At 43.2% G+C, this 25,599-nt stretch overlaps 1 protein-coding gene across 1 annotated transcript; it reads right to left on the bottom strand.

The window, feature by feature from the left end:
• Positions 1-13,370: 13,370 nt before the first annotated feature.
• LOC143295135 (thiopurine S-methyltransferase-like) lies at positions 13,371-24,096 on the bottom strand. The gene is made up of 4 exons (XM_076606700.1): positions 24,026-24,096; positions 19,169-19,261; positions 14,000-14,129; positions 13,371-13,427 (listed from the first exon to the last, which is right to left on the bottom strand). The coding sequence occupies exons 1-4, from the start codon at positions 24,094-24,096 to the stop codon at positions 13,371-13,373; spliced, it is 351 nt and encodes a 116-aa protein (XP_076462815.1).
• Between the last annotated feature and the right edge of the window lie 1,503 nt (positions 24,097-25,599).

Below are 25,599 nucleotides of genomic sequence, written 5' to 3'. Positions count from 1 at the left end.
AAATGAAAATGTAATTGAAAATTTCAGTATGTTTTTTTTTGTATCGAGCTTTTGAAATCAGATACAATGCTTTCATAGTAAAACGTCCTTTCTAGAAATTGACATTATCAATGGCTGTATTTGCAAATATCTATTTTGTCACAAACAGCCCCTTCATTTGGAGTAATGGCTTTTTCATGAATAAACCATTTCCAGTTTTCCAAATCTCTCTCTCCCTCTGGCACACACACACACACACACACACACACACACACACACACACACACACACAGGGACTCCGGTCTTGTCGGTGAAATACTCCTGACAGTTAAAAAAACAAAAAACAAATGTTATAGTGTGCCAGCAGTGTCACCCCCCCCCCCCTCACCACCTGCACTCTGTCCCCCCCCCCTTCCCTCCCCATCCCTTCGCCACCCCTCCCCTTCTCCTTCTTATCTCCCTTCCCGCTCCATCCAAAATCCAGTCTTTGAGGTCGCGCCGACACCGCGCCACACTCCCTCTTTCCACCCCCCTCCTCACCCCACTCCCTAGTCGGCCCTCTTTGGTCAGCGACGCCGCGTTGCCCGCCCCAGCTATAGGAACACGTGCAGTTACGTGATGTCTGCCGCCATCCTCGTGCTGAGCACAACTTCCCGTGTGGCGGCCTGTCTTTCAAGTCATTCCCCATCTTCCTGTTCACAAACATTGCTGAGGTGGACGGCAGGACTTCGGGATGAAGCTAGGGGGAGTTTATGCAAAATCTATCCTCGACCCGGTGGGCATGATGCTCTGATGTTGTGTCTTCCTCCCCCCCCCCCCACCCCCCTTCTCTTTGTGACGTTAAATGTTAGACTTGGCGTCACAGTGTGTATACACAAGCAGGTTTTGTTGGCGAATCAGATCAAACCGTGTTGAAAGAGGAAACCAACATAGGAATAGCGGATAAGTCAATCAGTCTCTCAACTCCAAGACCAGCCAAGATTGGTTACTTTGGTTCATCCAATTGGGGAGTGTTGTACATTGATAATGTTGGAAGGAAGGGTTAAAAAGTGAAGTACACACCTAGTTCTCCCATTCCCCTTCATCCCTCTGAAGAGATTCGGGAAGTTTGGAAAGGCCACAGACGACACGGAGAGCAGATCTGCGGGGATATAGGGCTGTAAGTACAAGTATTTTCTATACTTTGCTAAAATTGGTACTCCTTAGATTCAGCTGTGTGACTAGCCCCATGCTATGGTGGGACCATGGTGTTGTGTTACAGAAGTATTTGAGCAAACTGTAAGTTGATGACTGGCACTGCAAAGTTAGACTTTGGTACAATTCTGGCATTTGTTTAGAATAGATTTAACTGGGACGTTGACTGTGATAACTTCATTTAACAGTGGTGGTGATAGCAATTCTTGGGAGTTGTTGAGATGATCATTCAGAATGTTAGAAGGGAATGACCTGTGTTAGTAGTGGGCATTGCAGAAAGACTCTGAGAGTGGGTATTGTGGACAATTAAATCAACGCCTGTGTTGACTGTGAATGGATGGTTGTACTCAGCTGATTTTGTTTATGTATCCTTGGCTGTGTTTAGTAATGTACAGTGGTTCAGTTCCATGAGGGGGCGTGGTTTTCCTGATTATACCTTGTAGCAACCAGCTGCAATATCGGTAACACAGGTCAAAAGTAAATGTGACAAATGTGTAATTCTGAAGCCATGGTTTGTGTTAGTTTGTGTAATTCACTTTTCATGGGATAAGTGGGTGTCTTTCTTTGAGTACCCCCACCCCCACCCCCCACCCCCACCCCCCCAACCCCATAGTATTTTACATTTGTTGTTACGATGTGTGACTGTGGATATTATGTCTGGCTTAATATAAATGGTGTTGGTGTCTTGGTCATATCAATGATAGTATATCATACTGATGTTGCTCAGGGGGTATGGCAGTGGTTTGTCAACTGTTGGAATAAATCAATAATGTAAGCATTGAGTTTTGAGAAGCCAAAGGGGTCATGATTATGCATGTAGCAGGTCTGTGGAGCAATTTGGTTTTGCTACTCGTTTTGATGCATTACTTGCTTGTTTTGTAAGGTGGTGATGGATAAATGTGAAGTGAATACTTATAGGCTTAAACTCTCAGTGTGTGTTAAGGATTGTTTGGTGTGTGCCCACTGGGGTAACGGCGAATGCTATGGGACACATGTTTGATTTGTTAGTAGTTGTGATTACTTGTGTAGGACTTGCGTCATGTGCCACTGGTTACTTTGTTCAGACAAAGCGAGAAGACACATGGTAATGTGGTTAACGGTTAGAAAAACCTGTGAGCACGGAGAATCAGTCCTATGTTGGGGCACATGGTTTGCTGTTCACCAGAGACAGACTGAACTTGGTAGCCATGATTTCTATGTAACTGTGACAATGAAGATGCTTCATGATGATAGGACTGAAAGTGGTCAGTCGTATGTTTGCATGGTATTTTACGTTACCAATTGTTAGCGCTGGATAAGCTATCTGGAACTTGGATGTTGTTTTTACATAGATCTCCTTGAGAAAGTGTATTGCTGATCGATGGTGCCTAGATAAGTGTGGAAATGCTTAGGCTGATGGCATATTGGTGTTTGTATGGTGTATCTGCCTTCAGAGCAGTGATGTCCAGCATGTGTGGTTACTGTTTTTGACCTGGATTTTTGATTGCATATGTGTTCCAGGTGTGCTGTTCTTAGTAAAACACTTCATAAAAGCCACTCCATGTGGTCCTGTTTTGGTGTGATGAGAGTGTGAACCTATCCAACCCCCTACCACCTTTGTACAACTTGGCGTCGCCAACAGGATCAACAGGTGAGGTGTTTAAACTGAACAGCACACAGTCCTCATTGGGAGCAGCCACACAGCAGACCGTAGCAGGATGGCAGAGAGGAACCAACAAGTGGCTGCGACACAGTGGTGGGCACCCCCCAAGCTGACCCACTTCTCAGGGGAGTCTGCGGATGGACCAGCAGAAGACTTTATATCAGAGGTCACCAGGGTTCTGGGAGCGTACAGGATGGCAGAACCAATTGGGGTAGACTTTATCATCCGTCATCTGCAGGGTAAGGCCAGGCGGGAGGTTCTTGCATATAAGGGGAATGAGATTGACACTACACAGAAGGTCTTGCAGATCCTGAAGAGAACGTTTGGGGATAGCCGACCACTGACAGGGCTGATGTCAGCTTTCCACGGCCGACAACAGTTACCAGGACAGTCTGTCTTGGAATTTGCACAGGGTCTCAAGAATAAGGAGGCCCGGATCAACGAAAGGGAACCAGACAGCATCTCGGCGGAGATGCTGCGTGACCGATTCATTGAGGGCCTATCCTCTGCCCCCCTCAAGAGAGAGCTGAGACGCCTAGTCCGAGAGCGGGACAACACCAGTTTCTACAGCATAAAAGAGGAAGCCCTCAGATGGACCCGGGAAGAAGATGAACCAGAGGATGCCCCACCAGCAGTTTACCAACACCAGCTGGTACCATCACCGGCCCCAGAGGTGACAGAGCTGAGCAGACAAGTGGCCGCCCTCGCAGATTCAGTCCAGGCCATGCAAGCTGCCATGGCTTCCATGATGAAGCAGACAACCCCGACAGATGTTATCCACCCCAGGGCAATCATGCCGCCACCAACTGATAAGCGGTGCTTTTACTGTCAGAAATTGGGTCACTTCCAGTGTGACTGCAAAAAGAGAAAGAGGGATGAGCAGATGCAGAAGCGCCCGGGGCAGGGGGGAAACTAGCTGCCTCTGCTGTGCGTAGCCAAGCAGTGGAGGCGGGCAACAAGGCTAACTTTAGCAATTTAACTGGTCGATGCCCTCAAACAATGATGATGATAGAGGGGAGGGAAGTCAAAGCACTGGTTGATACAGGTAGTTAGATTAGCACTGTGTCAGAGTCCTGGTATCATCAGCAATTGGGAAATGTATCACTTCAGCAGACAAATTGGCTGACTGTCAAGGCGGCCAATGGTTTAGACATACCATATGTTGGTCTGTTGGAGGGTGAGATAGAAGTGTTTGGGAAAATGTGTCGGGCATCCCTGTTAGTTGTGAAAGATTCAGCTGACCCCTCCACCTATATGCACAAGCAACAAACCCCGGCTATCGTAGGCATGAATGTGTTGCAACAAATCCTCTCTCCCCTTAGTCAGGATCAAAATCCTTGTGAAAAGTTTCCACCATGTTTGCAGCCAGTCATCAATGAAGTGCGTGCTCACAATGCTTCTGTTCGGGGGGTAGCAAGAGTGGTTTGTAGGACCCAGATTCCTAGTTGTAGTTTGGTGTGTGTCAGGATCAGTGGCATAGAGAGACCCTTTAGGAAATTGTTAGCTGAACCCTCTAGCCATCCCCTTCCCCCAGGTTTGTTTGTTGTCCCTACTTTGGTTGCTGCCGACAACTCTTCCAGATATGTAAGGATTGCAAATCTGTCTGATGATGATGTTGTCTTACAGTCCAGGACACCCGTTGCAGTCCTGCACACAGTTGAGTCAGTGGAGTCGGGGCATGTACCCCATTTGCAGGTGAACTCGGAAGAGATCATCATTGAGAGGTGTTCCTCCAGTGAAGCAGAGGAAAGAGGTGAGTCGTTTTGCTCACAATTGCATGATTTTGCAGGGACAGAAGAACAGAAGCGTAGGGTTTTGGATCTTTTGGCTAGATACAAGCATGTCATTTCATCTGAAGAAACTGACATAGGCTTTACGGACAGGGAACCACACAAGATTCCCACAACTGACGACATCCCTGTTGCTCAGGCATACCGACCCATTCCCCCGCGGGACTTTCAAGAGGTCCGGGAACACATCAGGGACCTCATAGAGAAAGGGGTCGTGAAAGAAAGCCACAGTCCTTATGCCGCCCCAATCATAGTTGTCCACAAGAAAGATGGGTCGATGCGTCTCTGTGTTGACTACAGGCGGTTAAATGGCAAAATGGTAAAGGACGCATACCCCTTGCCGAGAATCCAAGAGAGTTTTGATGCACTTACAGGTGCACAGTTCTTTTCCACTCTGGATCTCGCAAGTGGGTATCACCAGATAGCCATGGACCCGGAAGACCAGCAAAAGACAGCCTTTATGACCCCATTTGGGTTGTTTGAGTACACCCGAATGCCGTTTGGGTTGTCTGGCGCGCCAGCCACCTTTCAGCGCCTCATGAATTCAGTCATGTCTGATTTTCTTTTCAGTTTTCTGCTTGTTTATCTGGATGACTTACTGGTGTTTTCCAAAACATTTGAGGAGCATCTGCAACATCTCGAGAGGGTTTTGAGTAGAATTGAAGAGACTGGTCTGAAGATCAAACTTGAGAAATGCCAGTTGTTGAGACATGAAGTTGACTATCTGGGACATACTATCTCTGCCCAGGGGATCAGTTGTCAGAGTGAAAAGACTGAGGTAGTGCGGAACTGGCCCGTACCATCCAACGTCAGGGAGTTGCGTTCCTTTCTGGGGTTTGCTGGGTACTATCGGCGGTTCGTGAAGAACTATGCTAGGATTGCAGGACCCCTACACACCCTTGTAAACCAGCATTCCAGTGGCAAAAAGGGGAAACTGGCTTCCATCCATCAGGCATGGCAAGAAGAACACCAGGCAGCTTTTGATCAGCTGAAGCAAGCATTGACAGGGTCTGAGGTTCTAGCCTTCGCAGATTTTTCAAAGCCTTTTATCCTGGAGACAGACGCAAGTTTCGAGGGCCTTGGCGCGATTCTTGGTCAGAAGCAATCAGATGGGACTACCAGGGTCATCACCTATGCAAGTCACAGGTTGCGTCCCACAGAGCGAAATGAGGCTAATTACAGCAGCTTCAAATTAGAGATGCTAGCGCTGAAATGGGCAGTGATGGAGAAGTTCAGGGGCTATCTCCTAGGTTCAAAGTTTGAGGTGTACACCAACAATAATCCTTTGGCCCATTTCAGATCTTCAAAGCTTGGGGCACTAGAACAGAGGTGGGCTGCTCAGTTAGCTCAGTTTGACTTTGAGGTCAAGTACAGGCCTGGCAGGGAAAACAGGGCTGATGCCCTTTCCCGACTTCCATCTTACTTGGCCCTTGCTCCAAATGGCACACAGGTTCCCCCTGAAGTTGCCACTGCAGAAGAGGTTTGGTGCCAGAGTGCAGAGATCACAGGTTCAGAGGACAAGGGGCAGAAGGCTTCAGCCTTTCATTTGGGGACACCAGTACTGCCAACCTTGTCACACCAAGATCTGGCCTTGGCACAGAAGGATGATCCCCAGCTGAACCCGATGTTGAAGGTGTGGCCGAGCAAGCCCAGTGAGAAGGCAGAAACAGCTGCAAATCGGTCTCTTTTGAGGCAGCACCACAGACTTGAGGTGAAGGATGGAGTGTTGGTTAGACATGTCACAGATCCCAACTGGGGGAAGGTTGAACAACTGGTACTTCCCACCACGCTCCGACCTACAGTCTTGTATGAGCTGCATGACAAGATGGGCCACCAAGGGTTAGATAGAACCCTGGGTCTGTTGCGACAGCGAGTCTATTGGCCAGGGATGACAGCAGAAGTGCAGCAATACATTGATCGCTGTCCTCGCTGTCTTGTCAACAGGAGAGCCACTGCAAAATCTTCCATGGGGCATATTCATGCCAGTCATCCCCTTCAGATTCTGGCCATAGATTTCACAATGCTGGAGATGGCAAGTGATGGTCGGGAGAACGTACTTGTAATGACTGATGTCTTTACTAAGTTCACAGTAGCCGTTCCCACCAGAAATCAAGAGGCTAAGACAGTTGTCCAGGTTCTTGTGAAAGAGTGGTTCAGCCGCTATGGGGTCCCAGAGAGGATACATAGCGATCAGGGAAGAGATTTTGAGTCGGCCCTCGTTCGGTCCCTTTGTGACATGTATGGAATTCATAAAACCAGAACAACCCCATATCATCCTCAGGGAAATGGGCAGTGTGAGCGTTTCAATCGCACCCTCCATGATCTTCTCAGAACACTGTCAGTCGAACAAAAGAAACGGTGGCCAGTCTATTTGCAGGAGGTGGTACAGGCTTACAACAACACGCCCCACTCCACAACAGGATTCTCCCCACACTACCTTCTCTTTGGGCAGGATCCCCAACTGCCAGTTGATGTTCTCTTGGGGCGGGAACCAGCCTCTGCCACAAATGCCGCAGACTGGGTTCGCCAACATCGGGCCAGGCTTCTGGAGGCCCATTCAAAGGTTCAAACCCGCCTCCACAACGTGGCAAGGGAACATGCTGCAAAGCAACAGCCTTGCAGAGACACGTCATTGGCTGTGGGCGATTTGGTGTACATAAAGAACAGGGGAGTTGGGAGGAGGAAGATCCAAGACAGGTGGCTTTCGGACTTGCATGTGGTGACTGCTCGTCCTTTTGGTGATACCCCTGTGTATGTGGTACGTCCCTTCAAGGGTGGGCGTGAGTTCACTTTGAACCGTGCGGATCTCCTCCCAGTGATGGTGCAGCCCCAGTCTACCTTGTTGGAAGATAAGTCTGAAGCGGAAGTCCAACAGAGTAGGAAGGACGACAGCAATGAAGATGATGATGGGTGGGTTCTGATTCCCATCCAGGGACCCTTTCCTGATTTGCAACCCACAGATTCTCCACCCCCAAGCCACAGAGTTCCTGACAATGGTGTGCCAAGTCGGTCAACCCCATCCCAAGTCCCAGTCCGTAGGAGCACGCGAGTAAACAAAGGTATGAACCCAAACCCCACGAACAAACCTTGCAGTGCAGTTAGGAAGTAACGGGTCACAGCCCAGAGTTCAGATATTCCATGGTCACAGTTAGGTTCACTTTTGTTGGAAGGATGGTTGGATCTTCCCCCCCCCCCCCCTCTCAATTTGGTTCCTGGTAAAATTTTGGGTACTACACCCGGGCCTATCCTCATTCAATCAAATTGGGAATGCTTGGAGTGGTGAGATTCTTATCAATAGGTCCCCTCTCTATGCTAGTCACTGTTTCATTGCTAATGTTCTCTGGAGAACTATTCTCCCCATTGGCATGAAGGAATTGCTTGAGGTCCGGCTGCAATGAGGACATTGCCTTCAAAAGCCGGGGGTGGATGTTACAGTGTGCCAGCAGTGTCACCCCCCCCCCCCCCCCACCTGCACTCTGTCCCCCCCCCCCTTCCCCCTTTCCCTCCCCATCCCTTCGCCACCCCTCCCCTTCTCCTTCTTATCTCCCTTCCCGCTCCATCCAAAGTCCAGTCTTTGAGGTTGCGCCGACACCACGCCATCCTCCCTCCTTCCAACCCCCGCCACCCTCTTCTCCTTCTTATCTCCCTTCCCGCTCCATCCAAAGTCCAGTCTTTGAGGTCGCACCGACACCGCGCCACACTCCCTCTTTCCACCCCCCTCCTCACCCCACTCCCTAGTCGGCCCTCTTTGGTCAGCGACACCGCGTCACCAGTCCCAGTTGTAGGAATACGTGCGGTTGTGCGACGTCTGCCGCAATTCCCGTGCTGAGCAGAATGTCCCGTGTGGCGGCCCGTCTTTCAAGTCATTCCCCACCTCCCCTCCACGAACGCAACTGACGTAGATGGCGGGACTTCGGAACGAAAGCTAGGGAGAATTTATGCTAATGCAAACTTTGATCAAGCCGGCTAACAGGCCGAGAGCTGTATTGTCCTGTCTCCCCAATCTCTTTGTGACGTAAACGGGTAAACTTGTCATCATAGAATGTGTATAGACAAGTGGGTTGAATTGTAGCGAATCAGATCAAACCGCGTTGAAAGAGGAAACCAACATAGGAATAGCGGATATGTCAATCAGTCTCTCAACTCCAAGACCAGCCAAGATTGGTTACTTTGGTTCATCCAATTGGGGAGTGTTGTACATTGATAATGTTGGAAGGAAGGGTTAAAAAGTGAAGTACACACCTAGTTCTCCCATTCCCCTTCATCCCTCTGAAGAGATTCGGGAAGTTTGGAAAGGCCAGAGACGACATGGAGAGCAGATTTGCGGGGATACAGGGCTGTAAGTACAAGTATTTTCTATACTTTGCTAAAATTGGTACTCCTTAGATTCAGCTGTGTGACTAGCCCCATGCTATGGTGGGACCATGGTGTTGTGTTACAGAAGTATTTGAGCAAACTGTAAGTTGATGACTGGCACTGCAAAGTTAGACTTTGGTACAATTCTGGCATTTGTTTAGAATAGATTTAACTGGGACGTTGACTGTGATAACTTCATTTAACAGTGGTGGTGATAGCAATTCTTGGGAGTTGTTGAGATGATCATTCAGAATGTTAGAAGGGAACGACCTGTGTTAATAGTGGGCATTGCAGAAAGACTCTGAGAGTGGGTCTTGTGGACAATTAAATCAACACCTGTGTTGACTGTGAATGGATGGTTGTACTCAGCTGATTTTGTTTATGTATCCTGGGCTGTGTTTAGTAATGTACAGTGGTTCAGTTCCATGAGGGGGCATGGTTTTCCTGATTATACCTTGTAGCAACCAGCTGCAATATTGGTAACGCAGGTCAAAAGTAAATGTGACAAATGTGTAATTCTGAAGCCATGGTTTGTGTTAGTTTGTGTAATTCACTTTTCATGGGATAAGTGGGTGTTTTTCTTTGAGTACCCCCCCCCCCCCCCCCCAACCCCATAGTATTTTACATTTGTTGTTAGGATGTGTGACTGTGGATATTATGTCTGGCTTAAAATAAATGGTGTTGGTGTCTTGGTCATATCAATGATAGTATGTCATACTGATGTTGCTCAGGGGGTATGGCAGTGCTAGTGGTTTGTCAACTGTCGGAATAAATCAATAATGTAAGCATTGAGTTTTGAGAAGCCAAAGGGGTCAGGATTATGCATGTAGCAGGTCTGTGGAGCAATTTGGTTTTGCTACTCGTTTTGATGCATTACTTACTTGTTTTGTATATAATAAGTGATGTTGGTTCAGTGTGAAATGGACAGATCTATAGGCTAACACACTGTCAGTGTGTGTTGAGGGTTTTTCGTGTGTGTGTGCACATGGAGGTAACAGCAAGTGTTGTGGAACACATGTTTGATTTGTTAGTAGTTGTGATTACTTGTGTAGGACTTGCGTCATGTGCCACTGGTTACTTTGTTCAGACAAAGCGAGAAGACACATGGTAATGTGGTTAACGGTTAGAAAACCTTGTGAGCACGGAGAATCAGTCCTTTGTTGGGGCACATGGTTTGCAGTTCACCAGAGACAGACTGAACTTGGTAGCCATGATTTCTATTAAATGAAGACGCTTCATGATGATAGGACTGAAAGTGGTCAGTCGTATGTTTGCATGGTATTTTACGTTACCAATTGTTAGCGCTGGATAAGCTATCTGGAACTTGGATGTTGTTTTTACATAGATCTACTTGAGAAAGTGTATTGCTGGACATATGATCGATGGTGCCTAGATAAGTGTGGAAATGCTTAGGCTGATGGCATATTGGTGTTTGTATGGTGTATCTGCCTTCAGAGCAGTGATGTCCAGCATGTGTGGTTATTGTTTTTGACCTGGATTTTTGATTGCATATGTGTTCCAGGTGTGCTGTTCTTAGTAAAACACTTCATAAAAACCACTCCACGTGGTCCTGTTTTGGTGTGAAGAGAGTGTGAACCTACCCAACCCCCTACCACCCTTCTACACAAAAACAGAAGAAAAATCGGCACAGAAACGAATTCTGCCAAGTTGTTCATTCTCCCCAAACATATATCACAAGCCTTCCAGATTTGTCGCGAACACATTGTGGAAACAAGGCCTGCCAAAATTGTGAAGTTTCAGACGGAAGCGAGCAGCGCCAATTCCGGGCAGAACACAGCACCAAAGAAATAAATGAATGGGGCGACTGGTTTTTACAGCTGGTTCACGGGAAACAACTGCCGGTCGTTGTTGTTGGTTCGGTGGAAGTTTTTTCCCCTTGCAGCTGCAGGTTGCTGTTGCTGCTGTTGTTGCTTCTTCTTCTTGTTCTTCTTCTTCGTCGTTGTCGCCTTCTTCTTCTTCTTCCTTCTCGTCAGCGTCGTCTTATGGTAAAATCTTCAACACGCTGATAAGCAACTCAATGATTTGGGCGTGGGCTTGATGTACTCAAGATACTGGTAGTTTTGAAATGGTATTTATATTTATCAATACCTACTGAAGAAAACACACACGCATCTACACGTGTAACAAGCATAAAGTGACTAAATGTCGTCAGTGTCGGCAGATTCATTATTGTCGTTAGTAGGGGGCTTAGTAGGTGGTGTCCAAAGTACGTTAAAACAGAACAGGCACTACTGAACACCACCGAAGTGACTCAGTAGCAGTGCAGGGTCTGTTCTGGTGTGTGGCCTCCTGGCGACCTAACATCGATGGTTCCCTGTGGACTGCCGACGCTGGAACTGCGAAGGACGAACCCGGGTGTGGCCGTGTATGGGGGAATCTAAATGAGCGGCGTGGGAGTAATGCCACTGAAACGGTGCAGATGATGGGGCAGCAGAAAAAAAAGAAAAGAAAAAAGTGACTGCGACACAGCGTGAAGAAAGTAGCAGTGTAGCTGTCGAGTTATACATCGTACCCTTGAAGTCAAACCTTCCAGACATTTCCAGTGCCACTCTTTACCAACGGTGGACGTTCTGAAAGCTTTCATTCCAAGAATGCCACAGTCCTCCGTTTACAAGGTCAATTTAAAACAAAAATCTGCCTCAAAATAGTCCATATATCTTTCTAAAACACACTTACGGTGAAATCGAAAATTATATAATACATGACGGTGAAATCTTGAACAACACTTTCAGTGAAATCTTAACCCATACTAACGGTGAAATCTTAATCCACACTTACAGTAAAATCTTAATCCACACTTACAGTAAAATCTTAACCCACACTTACCGTGAAATCTTAACCCACACTTACAGTGAAATCTTAACCCACACTTACAGTAAAATCTTAACACACACTTACTGTGAAATCTTGACCAACACCTACAGCAAAATCTGAACACACACTTACTGTGAAATCTTAACCAACACTTACAGTAAAATCTTAACACACACTTACTGTGAAATCTTAACCCACACTTACTGTGAAATCTTAACCCACACTTACAGTAAAATCTTAACACACATTTACAGTGAAATCTTAACCCACACTTACAGTAAAATCTTAACACACACTTACTGTGAAATCTTGACCAACACCTACAGCAAAATCTGAACACACACTTACTGTGAAATCTTAACCAACACTTACAGTAAAATCTGAACACCCACTTACAGTGAAATCTTAACCCACACTTACAGTGAAATCTTAATCCACATTTACAGTGAAATCTTAACCCACATTTACAGTGAAATCTTAACCCACACTTACAGTAAAATCTTAACGCACACTTACCGTGAAATCTTAACACACACTTACCGTGAAATCTTAACGCACACTTACCGTGAAATCTTAACACACACTTACCGTGAAATCTTAACGCACACTTACCGTGAAATCTTAACACACACTTACCGTGAAATCTTAACACACACTTACAGTGAAATCTTAACCCACACTTACAGTAAAATCTTAACACACACTTACTGTGAAATCTTAACCAACACTTACAGCAAAATCTGAACACACACACTTACTGTGAAATCTTAACCAACACTTACAGTAAAATCTGAACACGCACTTACAGTGAAATCTTAACCCACACTTACAGTGAAATCTTAATCCACACTTACAGTGAAATCTTAACCCACACTTACAGTGAAATCTTAATCCACACTTACAGTGAAATCTTAACCCACATTTACAGTGAAATCTTAACCCACACTTACAGTAAAATCTTAACCCACACTTACAGTAAAATCTTAACGCACACTTACCGTGAAATCTTAACACACACTTACCGTGAAATCTTAACGCACACTTACCGTGAAATCTTAACGCACACTTACCGTGAAATCTTAACGCACACTTACCGTGAAATCTTAACACACACTTACCGTGAAATCTTAACGCACACTTACCGTGAAATCTTAACACACACTTACCGTGAAATCTTAACGCACACTTACCGTGAAATCTTAACACACACTTACCGTGAAATCTTAACGCACACTTACCGTGAAATCTTAACACACACTTACCGTGAAATCTTAACACACACTTACAGTGAAATCTTAACCCACACTTACAGTAAAATCTTAACACACACTTACTGTGAAATCTTAACCAACACTTACAGCAAAATCTGAACACACACACTTACTGTGAAATCTTAACCAACACTTACAGTAAAATCTGAACACGCACTTACAGTGAAATCTTAACCCACACTTACATTGAAATCTTAATCCACACTTACAGTGAAATCTTAACGCACACTTACCGTGAAATCTTAACACACACTTACCGTGAAATCTGAACACACACGTACGGTGAAATCTTGACCCAAACACTTACGGTGACATCTTGAAGAAATCGCAGCAGTAGATCTGCACCTTCGTGTCTTCACTCTGACGAAAAACAACAACAAAAAACATAGTCAATCGCATTCTGGAAATGTAAGATACCCTGAGTGAATAAATGAAAGAAGGAAGGAAGAAAGGAAGGAAGGAAGGAAGGAAGGAAAAGCCGAACCATGTATCACTGAAACAACAAAACTCTGTATCAAATATGTACATTCATGATGTGCCAATAAACGAGGACATGCAATGGCACGATTTAATTTATTAAGATTTATTTTAATTGAAAATGTCATTCATTTGGAATTCTTTCTTGAGGCATCGACAGAAACGATAACAACAACTACTACTACTACTACTAATGTCCAAATAAAACACACCTTATTTGTATTCCCTGTTGATGCCCAAAAGCATTCCAATGGAATGTTATCTACAAGATCTTTTTAACTAGACCTAAATCCGTGTCAATAAGACATACCGGTTTTGCTACAATCGCCCACTACTATGAACCAAAAGGCAAAGCTCATTTTGTGTGATGATCACAACACTCTCAATGCCCCAACCCCAACCCTCACCCTCTCTCTCTCTCTCTCTCTCACACACACACACACACACACACACACTTGGAAGAGAGTTCCTTCCGCAGCAGGTAGAGGCGAGGAGGTGAAGGGGATGTTCTGTTCCTCGAAGAACTCCTCGATGGCTCTCTGTGCCACCTCCACCCCGATCACTGTGTGCCCCTGGTCAGCCAGCCTGTGGGTGTGGACAGACCGACACTGGTCAGTCAGTCTGACGTGTGGACAGACACAGACACTGGTCAGTCAGCCTGACGTGTGGACAGACACAGACACTGGTCAGCCAGCCTGTGGTGTGGACAGACAGACACTGGTCAGTCAGCCTGTGGTTGGACAGACACAGACAGATACTGGTCAGCCAGCCTGTGGTTGGACAGACACAGACAGATACTGGTCAGCCAGCCTGTGGTGTGGACAGACAGACACTGGTCAGCCAGCCTGTGGTGTGGACAGACAGACACAGACACTGGTCAGCCAGCCTGTGGTGTGGACAGACACAGACACTGGTCAGCCAGCCTGTGGTGTGGACAGACAGACACAGACACTGGTCAGCCAGCCTGTGGTGTGGACAGACAGACACAGACACTGGTCAGCCAGCCTGTGGTGTGGACAGACAGACACAGACACTGGTCAGCCAGCCTGTGGTGTGGACAGACACAGACACTGGTCAGCCAGCCTGTGGCGTGGACAGACAGACAGACACTGGTCAGCCAGCCTGTGGTGTGGACAGACAGACACAGACATTGCTCAGCCAGCCTGTGGTGTGGACAGACAGACACTGGTCAGCCAGCCTGTGGTGTGGACAGACAGACACAGACACTGGTCAGCCAGCCTGTGGTGTGGACAGACACAGACACTGGTCAGCCAGCCTGTGGTGTGGACAGACACAGACAGACACTGGTCAGCCAGCCTGTGGTGTGGACAGACACAGACAGACACTGGTCAGCCAGCCTGTGGTGTGGACAGACAGACACAGACACTGGTCAGCCAGCCTGTGGTGTGGACAGACAGACACTGGTCAGTTAGCCTGATGTTTTGACAGACACAGACAAACACTGGTCAGCCAGCCTGACGTGTGACGTGTGGGGGGTGGGGGTGGGGAGTGGAGGTGGGGGAGGGGATCGCTGCACTGTAGCGACGCGCTCTGGGAAAAGCAACCTGAATTTCACACAGAGAAATATGTTGGTACAAAGAGAAACACAACGCAACGCAACGCAGCACAACATAACACATTACAGCACAGCACGATACGATACGATACGATGCAAGCATTGTGATTCTTTTCGAACCCTTTACCCACCAGGCGCCGTCACCGAGATTCGAAACAAGACGATTGCCTTTCTTGATCAGCGTCAGTATCAGTATCAGTAGCTGAAGAAGGCGTCATTGCGTTCGGTCAAATCCATATACGCTACACCACATCTGCCAAGCAGATGCCTGACCAGCAGCGAAACCCAACGTGCTTAGTCAGGCCTTGAGAAAACAACAACAACAAAACCAATAAAAAATAAATAAAAAATAATTTTAAAAAGTAAAAATAAAAAAACACACCAAAAACAACAAAAAAAACAACAAAACAACCCCCCCCCTCAAAAAAACAACAACAAACAAACAAAACAAAAAACAAACAAAAAAAAAAAAAAAAGCAACAACAAAAATTTTAAAAAAAGAAGTAAAAATAACAAAAATTAAAAAAAAACATATGTATAATGAATAAATAAATAAATAATGGAAATTTTTTTTAAAAAGATAAATACATAAAAATACTACTACTAATAATAACAATATTTAAAAGGCGCAAAATATTGATTAAGTCAACACTAGGCGCGTGCGCGCGCGCGCGCACACACACACACACACAAAGAGATAAATAAGCAAATGAATGTAAAACATGCAGACACACGTTCACATATACACGCACACACACATGCATAGCAGATATGCAACAAGCATGCAGTTTCACAGATATGATGTTTGTGAATGTGTTAGTATGCGAATATGTAAATAATATGTGTGTATTCATGTGCACTTGCGTGTCTGCAGTAATAATGTTTAACATGACTATGTAATGGTTGTTTTATATAGTCACGTATGGAAAACTAGAGAAAATGTGTTCATATATAAGATACACCATATGTTTTTCTTATTCTTTTTTTTTTCTTCAGAATACAATGTATGGGTTGTGTACTTTTCACATTGCGTTAGCTAAGCAAAGTGTCCATAACTCAGTGCCGATGCTAGGTAAAATGTCTATGTTATAAAACTGCACTGTTACACATGATGACAATGTGTCCACCTTCACCAAACTGATTAAAAAAAAAATCTTCATCGTACAGCACAAAAGAAGAACACATTCTCGCGAAAGTGCCCTTGGACCAGACCTCAGATAACTAACATAGGTACTGTTATCTCCCTTGAAAAGATGACAGGTCTGGTTGTTTGGTGGGTTGCGGGCCCTTGAAACCTCCTCTCGTAACGAGGAGGAGAGCACAAGTGGTCAAGTGTTCACCTCCGAGACAGGTGTGAGAAAAGTCAGAGCTAAGCCAAGGACAACATGGGTGTGTCTGCAAGGTAAGGGAATTTATTGGTCCTGGCCCTCTTCGACTGTGTTTGCCAGAGTGTCCGGAGACCGCGTTCTTCCAGACCTTGGCATTTTTCAAAATACAGCCTTCACAAAGAGTTAAGGACCATTTGAAGACTTGCACTGTTTTTTGGCTAAGAAAAAACAACAACAAAAAAACTTTTCAAAGGCATGGTGACGTGGGCTGCAACTCCCACGTTCACTCGTATGAACACGAGTGGGCTTTTACGTGTATGACAGTTTTTACCCCGCCATGTAGGCAGCCATGCTCTGTTTTCGTAGGTGTGCATGCTGGGTATATGTTCTTACTACCATAACCCACCAAACGCTGACATGGATTACAAAACGTGCGTATTCAATTGATCTTATACACACGAAGGGGGTTCAGGCACTAGCAGGTCTGCAAATATGTTGACCTGGGAGATAGGAAAAATCTCCACCCTTTACCCACCAGGCGCCGTCACCGAGATTCGAACCCGGGCCCCTCAGATTGAAAGTCCAACGCTTTAGGCACCCCGTTGTTGCGCCCATCATTATTTCTTTTGAAGGGAATGTAGAAAATGGTGCCGATTTTTCATGGCAAACACACGGTCCATGCAGCCAATGTCACGAACATCACTTATAACCAGCGGTGCTTTCTAGCAATGAAGTTCACTGTCAATGTTTTACTTACAATGGAAAAAAAACAACTCCTTGAGCTGTTGTACAGGAGTCTGATAAAAAGTTGTCATGGCATCAGCATTGTGGCTTGGTTTAGTAATTAGACTGTCACGTTAATCGATAACAGTAGACGATGTAAAATCCACTTGGAAAGAAGGTGTGCACACAAAACAACAACAGCATTAAAAGAAAACAACAACAAAAACAAAATAAAAATAAAAAACAACAAACATTGGCTCCCTCAGCTGTTGTGATAAATGATTCGCTTAGTATGTTTTTATTCGTTTGCCTGTAATTTATTTATTGCTTTGTTGACAGCTGTCTTTCTTTCTATTATGTTGGAACACATGCGTGTCAAAGAAAGAAGTGGGAGTAGGGGGAGTTGGGGTGGTGTGGGAACGCGGGGGTGTTATTGGGAACAGGGGGGGGAAGGGTTGGGGGGGGGGGGGGGGGCAAGGGGGGGGGAATGGAGGGGGGAGCGTGGGAGGCTTGGGGGCTCGATTTGGGACGTTACAGCCCGTCAGGTTTTGATACCAGACAAAGTGAAAGCAAACTAATGTGTTTAAAGGGTTGAATAAAAACAACTTTAACTCTCTCCATACGAACGGCGAAAGAGACGACGTTAACAGCGTTTCTCCCCAATTACCACCATCAAAATATTACAAGCGGAAGGCTCTTACACTGAAGAGGTGAATGTTGACAAAGAATACCACAATTCTGACGACGGAAGCTAAAGTTTGGATCATTGAGACACCCACTGGACATCCGAGGAGTCTGTGTAGAGGAGAAGAGAGGACTGGCCGTACTGAGTGAGTTAAAAGAATCAGCCCACTCGCGTCTCACTCAATCCAAATCAGGCTCAAACCAAGTTGAACAAAACAACCTACTTCACTGATTTCTTAAATCCCGATATCCGACCTGCACAGGAAAACACGATGTTCTGACCAAGGACCGCTGTCCACCATTTGGTAGACGATTTGTATCTGTATTGTATTTGTATTTCTCCTCTCTCTCTCTCTCTCTCTCTTTTTTTTTTGTTTTTTTTTTGTCACAACAGATTTCTCTGTGTGAAATTCGGGCTGCTCTCCTCAGGGAGAGCACGTCGCTACACAACACTGAGAGCTTCACCCATTTTTTTGTTGTTGCAATTTTTTTCTTCCTGCGTGCAGTTTTATTTGTTTTTACCTATCGAAGTGGATTTTTCTACTGAATTTTGTCAGGGACAACCCTAACGACTGTGATGCACGCCCTCTGATACTAGTTTCAGTTTCAAGGAGTCAGAACGTGTGGTCAGAGCCATATACGCCACACCACATCTGCCGTAAAAAAAAACACACAAAAAAACAAACAAACAACTCCCCCCCCCACCCCCCACCCCCCAAAAAAACCCAACAAAAAACAACAACAACAGGAGATGCCTGACGTCCTTATGAACCCAATTCGCTTATAATGCCTGGATAGCCTTCCTTACGTTTCTGGAAAACATTAATACAAAAATGAAAGAAAAATGATATGACAAAAAAAGAAAAGAAAAAAAGAAAAAGAATAAAAAAGTAGATACGTTAAAATAACAGTGAAGGGAAAAATACACAGAAGGCAAATGATTGAAATCAAAACAAAAGGGCTACGCGCAGCGAACCCGCACGTGCACACACACCGACACATGGGTACGAATGCACACACACCCAGAGAGAGAGACAGAGACAGAGAGAGTCGGGGAGAGAGGCGGGGAGAGGTAACGATTTTTATTCAGATAAAGGCCAAAGGCTGTAGGTAAGAGAGAGAGAGAGAGAGAGAGAGGGAAACGAAACGAATTTTTATTTCACGAGGTGGGGGGGGGGGGGGGGGGGGGGGAGAGAGAGAGAGAGAGAGAGAGAGAGAGAGAGAGAGAGAGAACAAAATAACGATTTTTATTCAGATAAAGGCCAAGCCCGTAAGTAACACACACACACACACACACACACACAGGGACTCACCATTTAATCTCCCAGGATTTGCCACACATGGGAACGAGAACTGTGAGGTGGGACCTCCCGTCCACAACCTGCTTGTGGTGTTTCTGCAGCATCCTGATAGGACACAGCACACATTCTTTGGCCACACACACACACACACGAACACAAACTCCAGCCCCCAACCTCCCCCCTCCCCCTCGCCGCCCCATCCACACAAAACCTTTGGCCTCTTTGTGACTCGTCCGCCTATGAGGCGAAAGAAACTGAGCACACAATTTCGATGCATATGATTATGAACAAGTGTGAAATGATGAAGGAAAATTCTTTAAAAAAAAAAAAAAAAAAAAAAAAAAAAAAAAAAAGTGACAGTAAAGGCTGCATCACAACAAACATCGTATCTTTTTTTTTTCTCCCTTGCAATGAAGGTTATATTTCCTCTTCAACATCATAACCATGACAATTTTCCTGTGACAAGTTGCATATTACACAGGCATGGTAATAATTAGCAAGGGTATTTTTAAACACACACACACACAAGAAAAAGAAAAGAAAAAAAAGAAAAAATAAATACATAAAAAATCCACTTATAATGTGACACCCTGATTCCCAACTAGCTGCACACATTTGACGGTCAAATAACATAGTTCACAGGAGACATCATAGAGCTACAACTGCCCCATTGTTACCAAGTTAACATATGGTGAGTGTTTTCTAATATTAGTAGACAGAATTCTTCTTTTAACTAATTAATTATGTCAAGTCATCATGAAACAATAGTGCAAATACATATCATTTGTTGGGCACTGCTTCTTTTTGCTAAATAAAAGTATCCAAAAAGAAAAAGGAAATGGAGTCGGGGGTTTTCAGTGAGCAGGTTTTTTTTGTAATAACACCAGTTGGCAGAGAATTCATTTAGTCTAAAATTTATATTTGCTATGTGCTTTTCTATTTTGTATCTATAAGTAAGTAGTATTCTAAATATATTCAAGTCAGGCTGACTGTTATCCCGTTTACACATAAACCTAGGATTTAGCTACCAGAATAATAAAATCAAATACCATGTCAGTTTTGACGTTCCCACCACATCCAAACAAAACCAGGTTTTCAGTTAATCTCAGATTTGATGTTAATTCACAAGTTTCATTAAAAATAGTCTGAACACGTTTCCAAAAACACTGTGTAACTTGGCATTTCCAAAAGATGTGATCAATACTGTATTTTTCATTATTACAAAAATTACAGTTATTGTCATGCATTATTCCCATTTCTTTAAGGATTATATTTGTTGCTAATATTCTATGGATTATTCTAATCTGAAGCCATTTAAAATTGATATCTTTAATTTGTTTTGTTTTAAGGAAGCATTCTTTCCATTTGATTTCTTGTAGTAATTTTTCTTCCCACTTCTTACAACATTTGGGCTGTGGTCCACTGTCACATAAGGTGTAATACAGTTGTGTTCCTTTTTTAACAGAATGTAGTGTTTGCAATGCAGCATTTTTCTCTGCTATGGTATTAACATTTATAGTTATGTTACACTTTCGTATGAAATTTTTAAATGACATTTTTATTCCAGTAAAGGTCACAAAATCAATTGTTAAATCATATTTTTGTCTGAATTCTGTAAAAGTTAAAAATTATCCATTCTCTCCAATAAAGTCACCAACTTTTTAAATACCTTTTTCAATCCAATTTTTGTAAGAAAGAATACTATGACCAACTCTTATTCTTTCGTTAAAGAGAATGGGTTCAGCAAGCATCTGACTAGGATTCTGTATTCCAGTTTTATAATAAAATTTATCATATGCATTAAGAACTTCTGTCCAAAATTTATTTTTTATTTTATGTATTCCTAATATCTTTGGTCCATAATTTTCCATATTATAAATAATAATTCTCTAATGCTATATTTTTCCATTGATGATTTGTCTCTTTAATTTTCCTAAGTCATGTTAGTTTTAAAGAGTGCAAATATGTTTTCAATTCAGGAAAATTTAAACCACCGTTACTTATATTTTTTGTTACCGTTTTTCTACTTATTTTATCCTGTTTATTGTTCCATACGAAAATATAGGACTTTTTTTTTGCAAATCATCTATAAAATCACCAGGGGGGTTAGGAAGCAGTAACCATAAATAAATTTTGACAGGATAAGTGATGTTATTTGTCGTCTCGTCCATATCTTAAACAGTAGTTTTATTTCTGTTAATTTTTCATTGCAATTCATGTTTTTGCAATCTTTTATATCTTTAGTAAACCAAATGCCAAGCACTTTGAATCTAGGGGGATTCCATTCTATGCCTAGGTGTTGCATGTATCTTGTCTTTGACCTCTTTTTGCATCCTAACCACACTACACTTGTTTTTCCAGCATTCATGTGTAATCCAGATTTTGCTCCAAAATTCCTTATTACTGATACACACATTTCAAATGATTTTTTTTTATCGTCTTCTAAAGTAAACTCTATCATCTGCATCTTGGGATATTTTATGTTCAATTTTATTTATTACAATGCCTTTAATATCTTCATTTTCTCTAATCATTATTGCAAGAATTTCTACAGACAGAATAAAAAGATAAGGAGAGATTGGGTCACCTTGTCTACATCCTTGACAGAAACAAACATCGTATCTTAATCTGGTCCGGTTTTCACGCTCCCTACATGAGGGTATAACATAATGAAACACCATTTTCTGTACACACATTTATGAAAAAAGTTGAATTTTTTCGATGTTATTCCCAACATCCATCGGGAAAGATTCAGGTCTTGGTTTTGTCATTTTGTTTGAGTTGTAAACTTTGCCACAATTTTGTTTTTTTGGCTATTGGTTCTCATGTTGACTGTGAGACCGATGAACTGCAACGATCAGTCTCATGTGAAATTCAGTAAAATGAATGTGAGTTTCAGTGACAATACAATGCATCTTTATTTATCCACACAGCAGGTACATTTTACACACACACACACACACACACACACACACACACACACACACACACACACAAACCCCCTAACATCCACACACACGCATTGTAAAATAGCAAATATTAAAAAAAAGCACAATTTCAGAATATGAAATGTTTCTGAAAAATCATTGTAAGTTGTTAGTTTTAATGAGGTTTAGTATTTGAAAAACAAATTGCAATATACAGTAACAGAGATATGTTGAAGTAACATGTACATTATCTGGAACAAGAAATCCTGCCACAAATTAATCATCATAAATCATAAATCATGTATTGCACACATGATAGTTAAATTATGATACTGAACAAATAATTATGTAAAATATCTATATTGTAAAACTCGCAACTCGCAACTGCCAGTTAAAGGCAGTAATAACTAAGATTTCCACGCTTTCATATGGTACTCCAGTATCATTTCACGCACACACACACACGCACACGCGCGCGCGCGCAACAATAAACGGTGTCTTCGCAAACGCCATTGTTAATATAATGATAGTGGCACTTCCTACGTTTTCTCACACATTGACGGTGGCTCCCCACTCTATCTCGCTGATCAGAAGAAGCGTGGGACGGGAACGACCACACTTTCTCACGATCCCAACATGAGTGAGCGGCATTTCTCGCTTTGGGAAACCATAAATGGACCCATTCTCTGTCCAGTGTGACAGATACGAAATTGAAGACAAGAGCCATTTTTTCTTTGTCTATCTGCCCGAGATATGAACCCATGCATGAAATATATGATTATTATTCCCCTCTATCACTACAGATCCCATTCAGATTGTGAACTCCAGTAGCTCTGCTTTCACTCGTCGGGTGAAAGGATCAAATGAGGGCTTTACATTACCGAATGCATTAAGATCAGATCTGTTTAACCGGAATGTTACCTCCAACAATGTTATTGGGGGGGGGGGGGGGGGGGGGGGGGGGGAAGAAAAAAAAGAAAGAAAGGAAAAAAGACAAATAGTGCTTGTTTAAATATCAGACCACTAAAAAAAATCACATCCAATGCTCTATGATTGCTTTTGTCTGCCCGTTTGTTCATATGAACCTTATGACCTGTAAAAACGGATTAAATATCTTTGTTTTTTGGACTCGATGTTAAAGCATAAGGAGTAACGTATACTGGTGAATGCACTCGACATGTGAGCTCAAGATGCGTGGAAGCACTCGACATACGGGTGGATGCACTAGGCATGGGAACTTAAGAAGCAAAGTTTTACATACGGGTGGATGCATTTGACATGTTCTTGTTCTTGTTGCTTTATAGTTCAGCCGACCGCGCAGGGCCATATCAGGACTGTCAAACCATACAAATGCTCAACTGCGTCAACACAAAACTGTCTACAAAAAAAGCACAAAGACAAACCCACAAAACACAGTGTATGACACAGTATCCCAACCATTTAGCTCCTTAGGGCAAATAAGACTAGGCCATGCTGAGGACGCCAGCCCTTCCGCTTAATTTATCCCCAGATTAAAAAAAAAAAGAAACATAAAAAAGGGGGAAAAAAACCCCCACAATACTTCAAAGCCAAACAAAAAATATCAAAAAGGCCATATAATGCACTTGACATGGGAGCTTAATTAAGAAGCAAAGATCACCATACGGGTGGATGCACTTGACAAGGGAGCTTAATTAAGAAGCAAAGATCACCATACGGGTGGATGCACTTGACAAGGGAGCTTAATTAAGAAGCAAAGATCACCATACGGGTGGATGCACTTGACATGGGAGCTTAATTAAAATTCAACAGACGGGTGGATGCACTTGACATGGGAGCTTAATTAAGAGGCAAAGATCAACATACGGGTGGATGCACTTGACATGGGGGCTTAATTAAGAGGCAAAGATCAACATACAGGTGGATGCACTTGACATGGGAGCTTAATCAAAATTCAACATACGGGTGGATGCGCTGGTCGTGGAAGCTACGGTCACGGTCGTTCCATCGCTTGATCCACAGCTGGTTGTCCATCGAGCTCACTGGTGACAGAGCGGGATTTTCTTTGAAAGGAAATAATCTGCAGAAAGAGAAATATGAAATATATTCGAGTGACATTATACTCATTTTTCAGTGCAACCAGACTCGCTTTCAGTCATTTTCTAATCAGACTTCTTTCCTTACGTTTTCAAATCAGACCTTTCGACCATTAGTTTTTCTAACCAGCATTTTCCTGTCATTTTCGATTTAATTTTTTTTTCTATCATTTTCTAATCAAACTTTTTATCTGACACTTTTTATCAGACTTTTTCTGGTGTAATCTGACTTTTTGTCGTTCTCTAATCAGACCTTTTTTTTCTTTCTTAAAAAACCCCACCTCTTTTGTGTAAACAAAGTAAGCCTATGTTATAATCCGGTGTTCGTGTGTGTGTGTGTGTGTGTGTGTGTGTGTGTGTGTGTGTGTGTGTCCGTGGTAAACTTGAACAAATTCATTTTCTCTGGAAATACTTTGCAAAAACTAAATTTGGATTAAACATAGTAGGAAAAAATCTTCACAGTCATGCCATTAATAAGCTGTAAGTCTTCCGGATTAATCCTTAAACGCTTTATTTCGTTGAGGTTCCGGATAAAATAACAACAACATAATTCGGCTGTTCCCAGTTGCCGGAACGTATGTTTGGTTAGAAAACGGCATGACATCGTTTTTCTTTTTCGCAATCAAAAGTAAAAGAAATACAAATTCTGGACAGAACACATACAATGACACTAACGACACAACCTACGTGTTTACTGCACATGAATATTCTGAAGTGGATACTGAATTAACTGGGATGAACATAAAAGAAAAATTGAATATCCTTTCCAGTTTCCATCAGCCTGTTGTAGACTGGTTTGTATATCTCTATCTATATATCTATATATACCTATATCTATAATATATATATAACACGTGATTTAAACGATATTACTTCGAATACAATAATACATCTATCGACGTCAGTTGCGCCATAACCATGTGAGTACGTCCACTTCGTCTACTTGCTTCCGATCTGAACATGCATGGTTCGATCCCGCTAGTATGCCTCCCCCCCCCACCCCCCCTGACCACCCCCACTCCCCCCACAGCTTATTAATATATAATACAAAACATATTTTCACATTTTATATATATACATATTTTTTTTTCTTCTTCTCATGGTTCCTTTACTGGACAAAGTGTGTACAGTGAGTCTTGAAGGTCTTGCCTCTCTCACTGTATGATTTTCCAATCAGACTTTTTGCCATTTTCTAATCAATCTTCTATGTCATTTTCGATTCAAACTTCTTCTATCATTAATTTTTAAAAAAATTTTTAAAGGATTTTTTTTTAAAGCCATTTTGTAATAAGAATTTTTTCTAGTGTGATCAAAATTTTCTACCATTTTCTGATTAGTCTTTTCTCTGACATTGCCCCATCAGTTTTCGACGCCATTTTCTAATACTACTTTTCTCTCTCAGTTTAAAAAACAAAACGAAAAAAAAAATCAAAAAAAAATC

This window comes from Babylonia areolata, chromosome 20 (genome assembly GCF_041734735.1).
Source record: "Babylonia areolata isolate BAREFJ2019XMU chromosome 20, ASM4173473v1, whole genome shotgun sequence".
Lineage (NCBI taxonomy): Eukaryota > Metazoa > Mollusca > Gastropoda > Neogastropoda > Buccinidae > Babylonia > Babylonia areolata.
This window is presented reverse-complemented; position numbering and strand designations above follow the sequence as displayed.

Coding starts and splice junctions, on each gene's coding strand:
- LOC143295135 (XM_076606700.1), bottom strand. CDS start 24,096: ATGGACAACCAGCTGTGGATCAAGCGATGGAACGACCGTGACCGTAGC. Junction 19,262..24,025: donor CACGACCAGCGCATCCACCC/GTATGTTGAATT, acceptor GTGTCCTATCAG/GATGCTGCAGAAACACCACA. Junction 13,428..13,999: donor CGGAAGGAACTCTCTTCCAA/GTGTGTGTGTGT, acceptor GTTTTTCGTCAG/AGTGAAGACACGAAGGTGCA.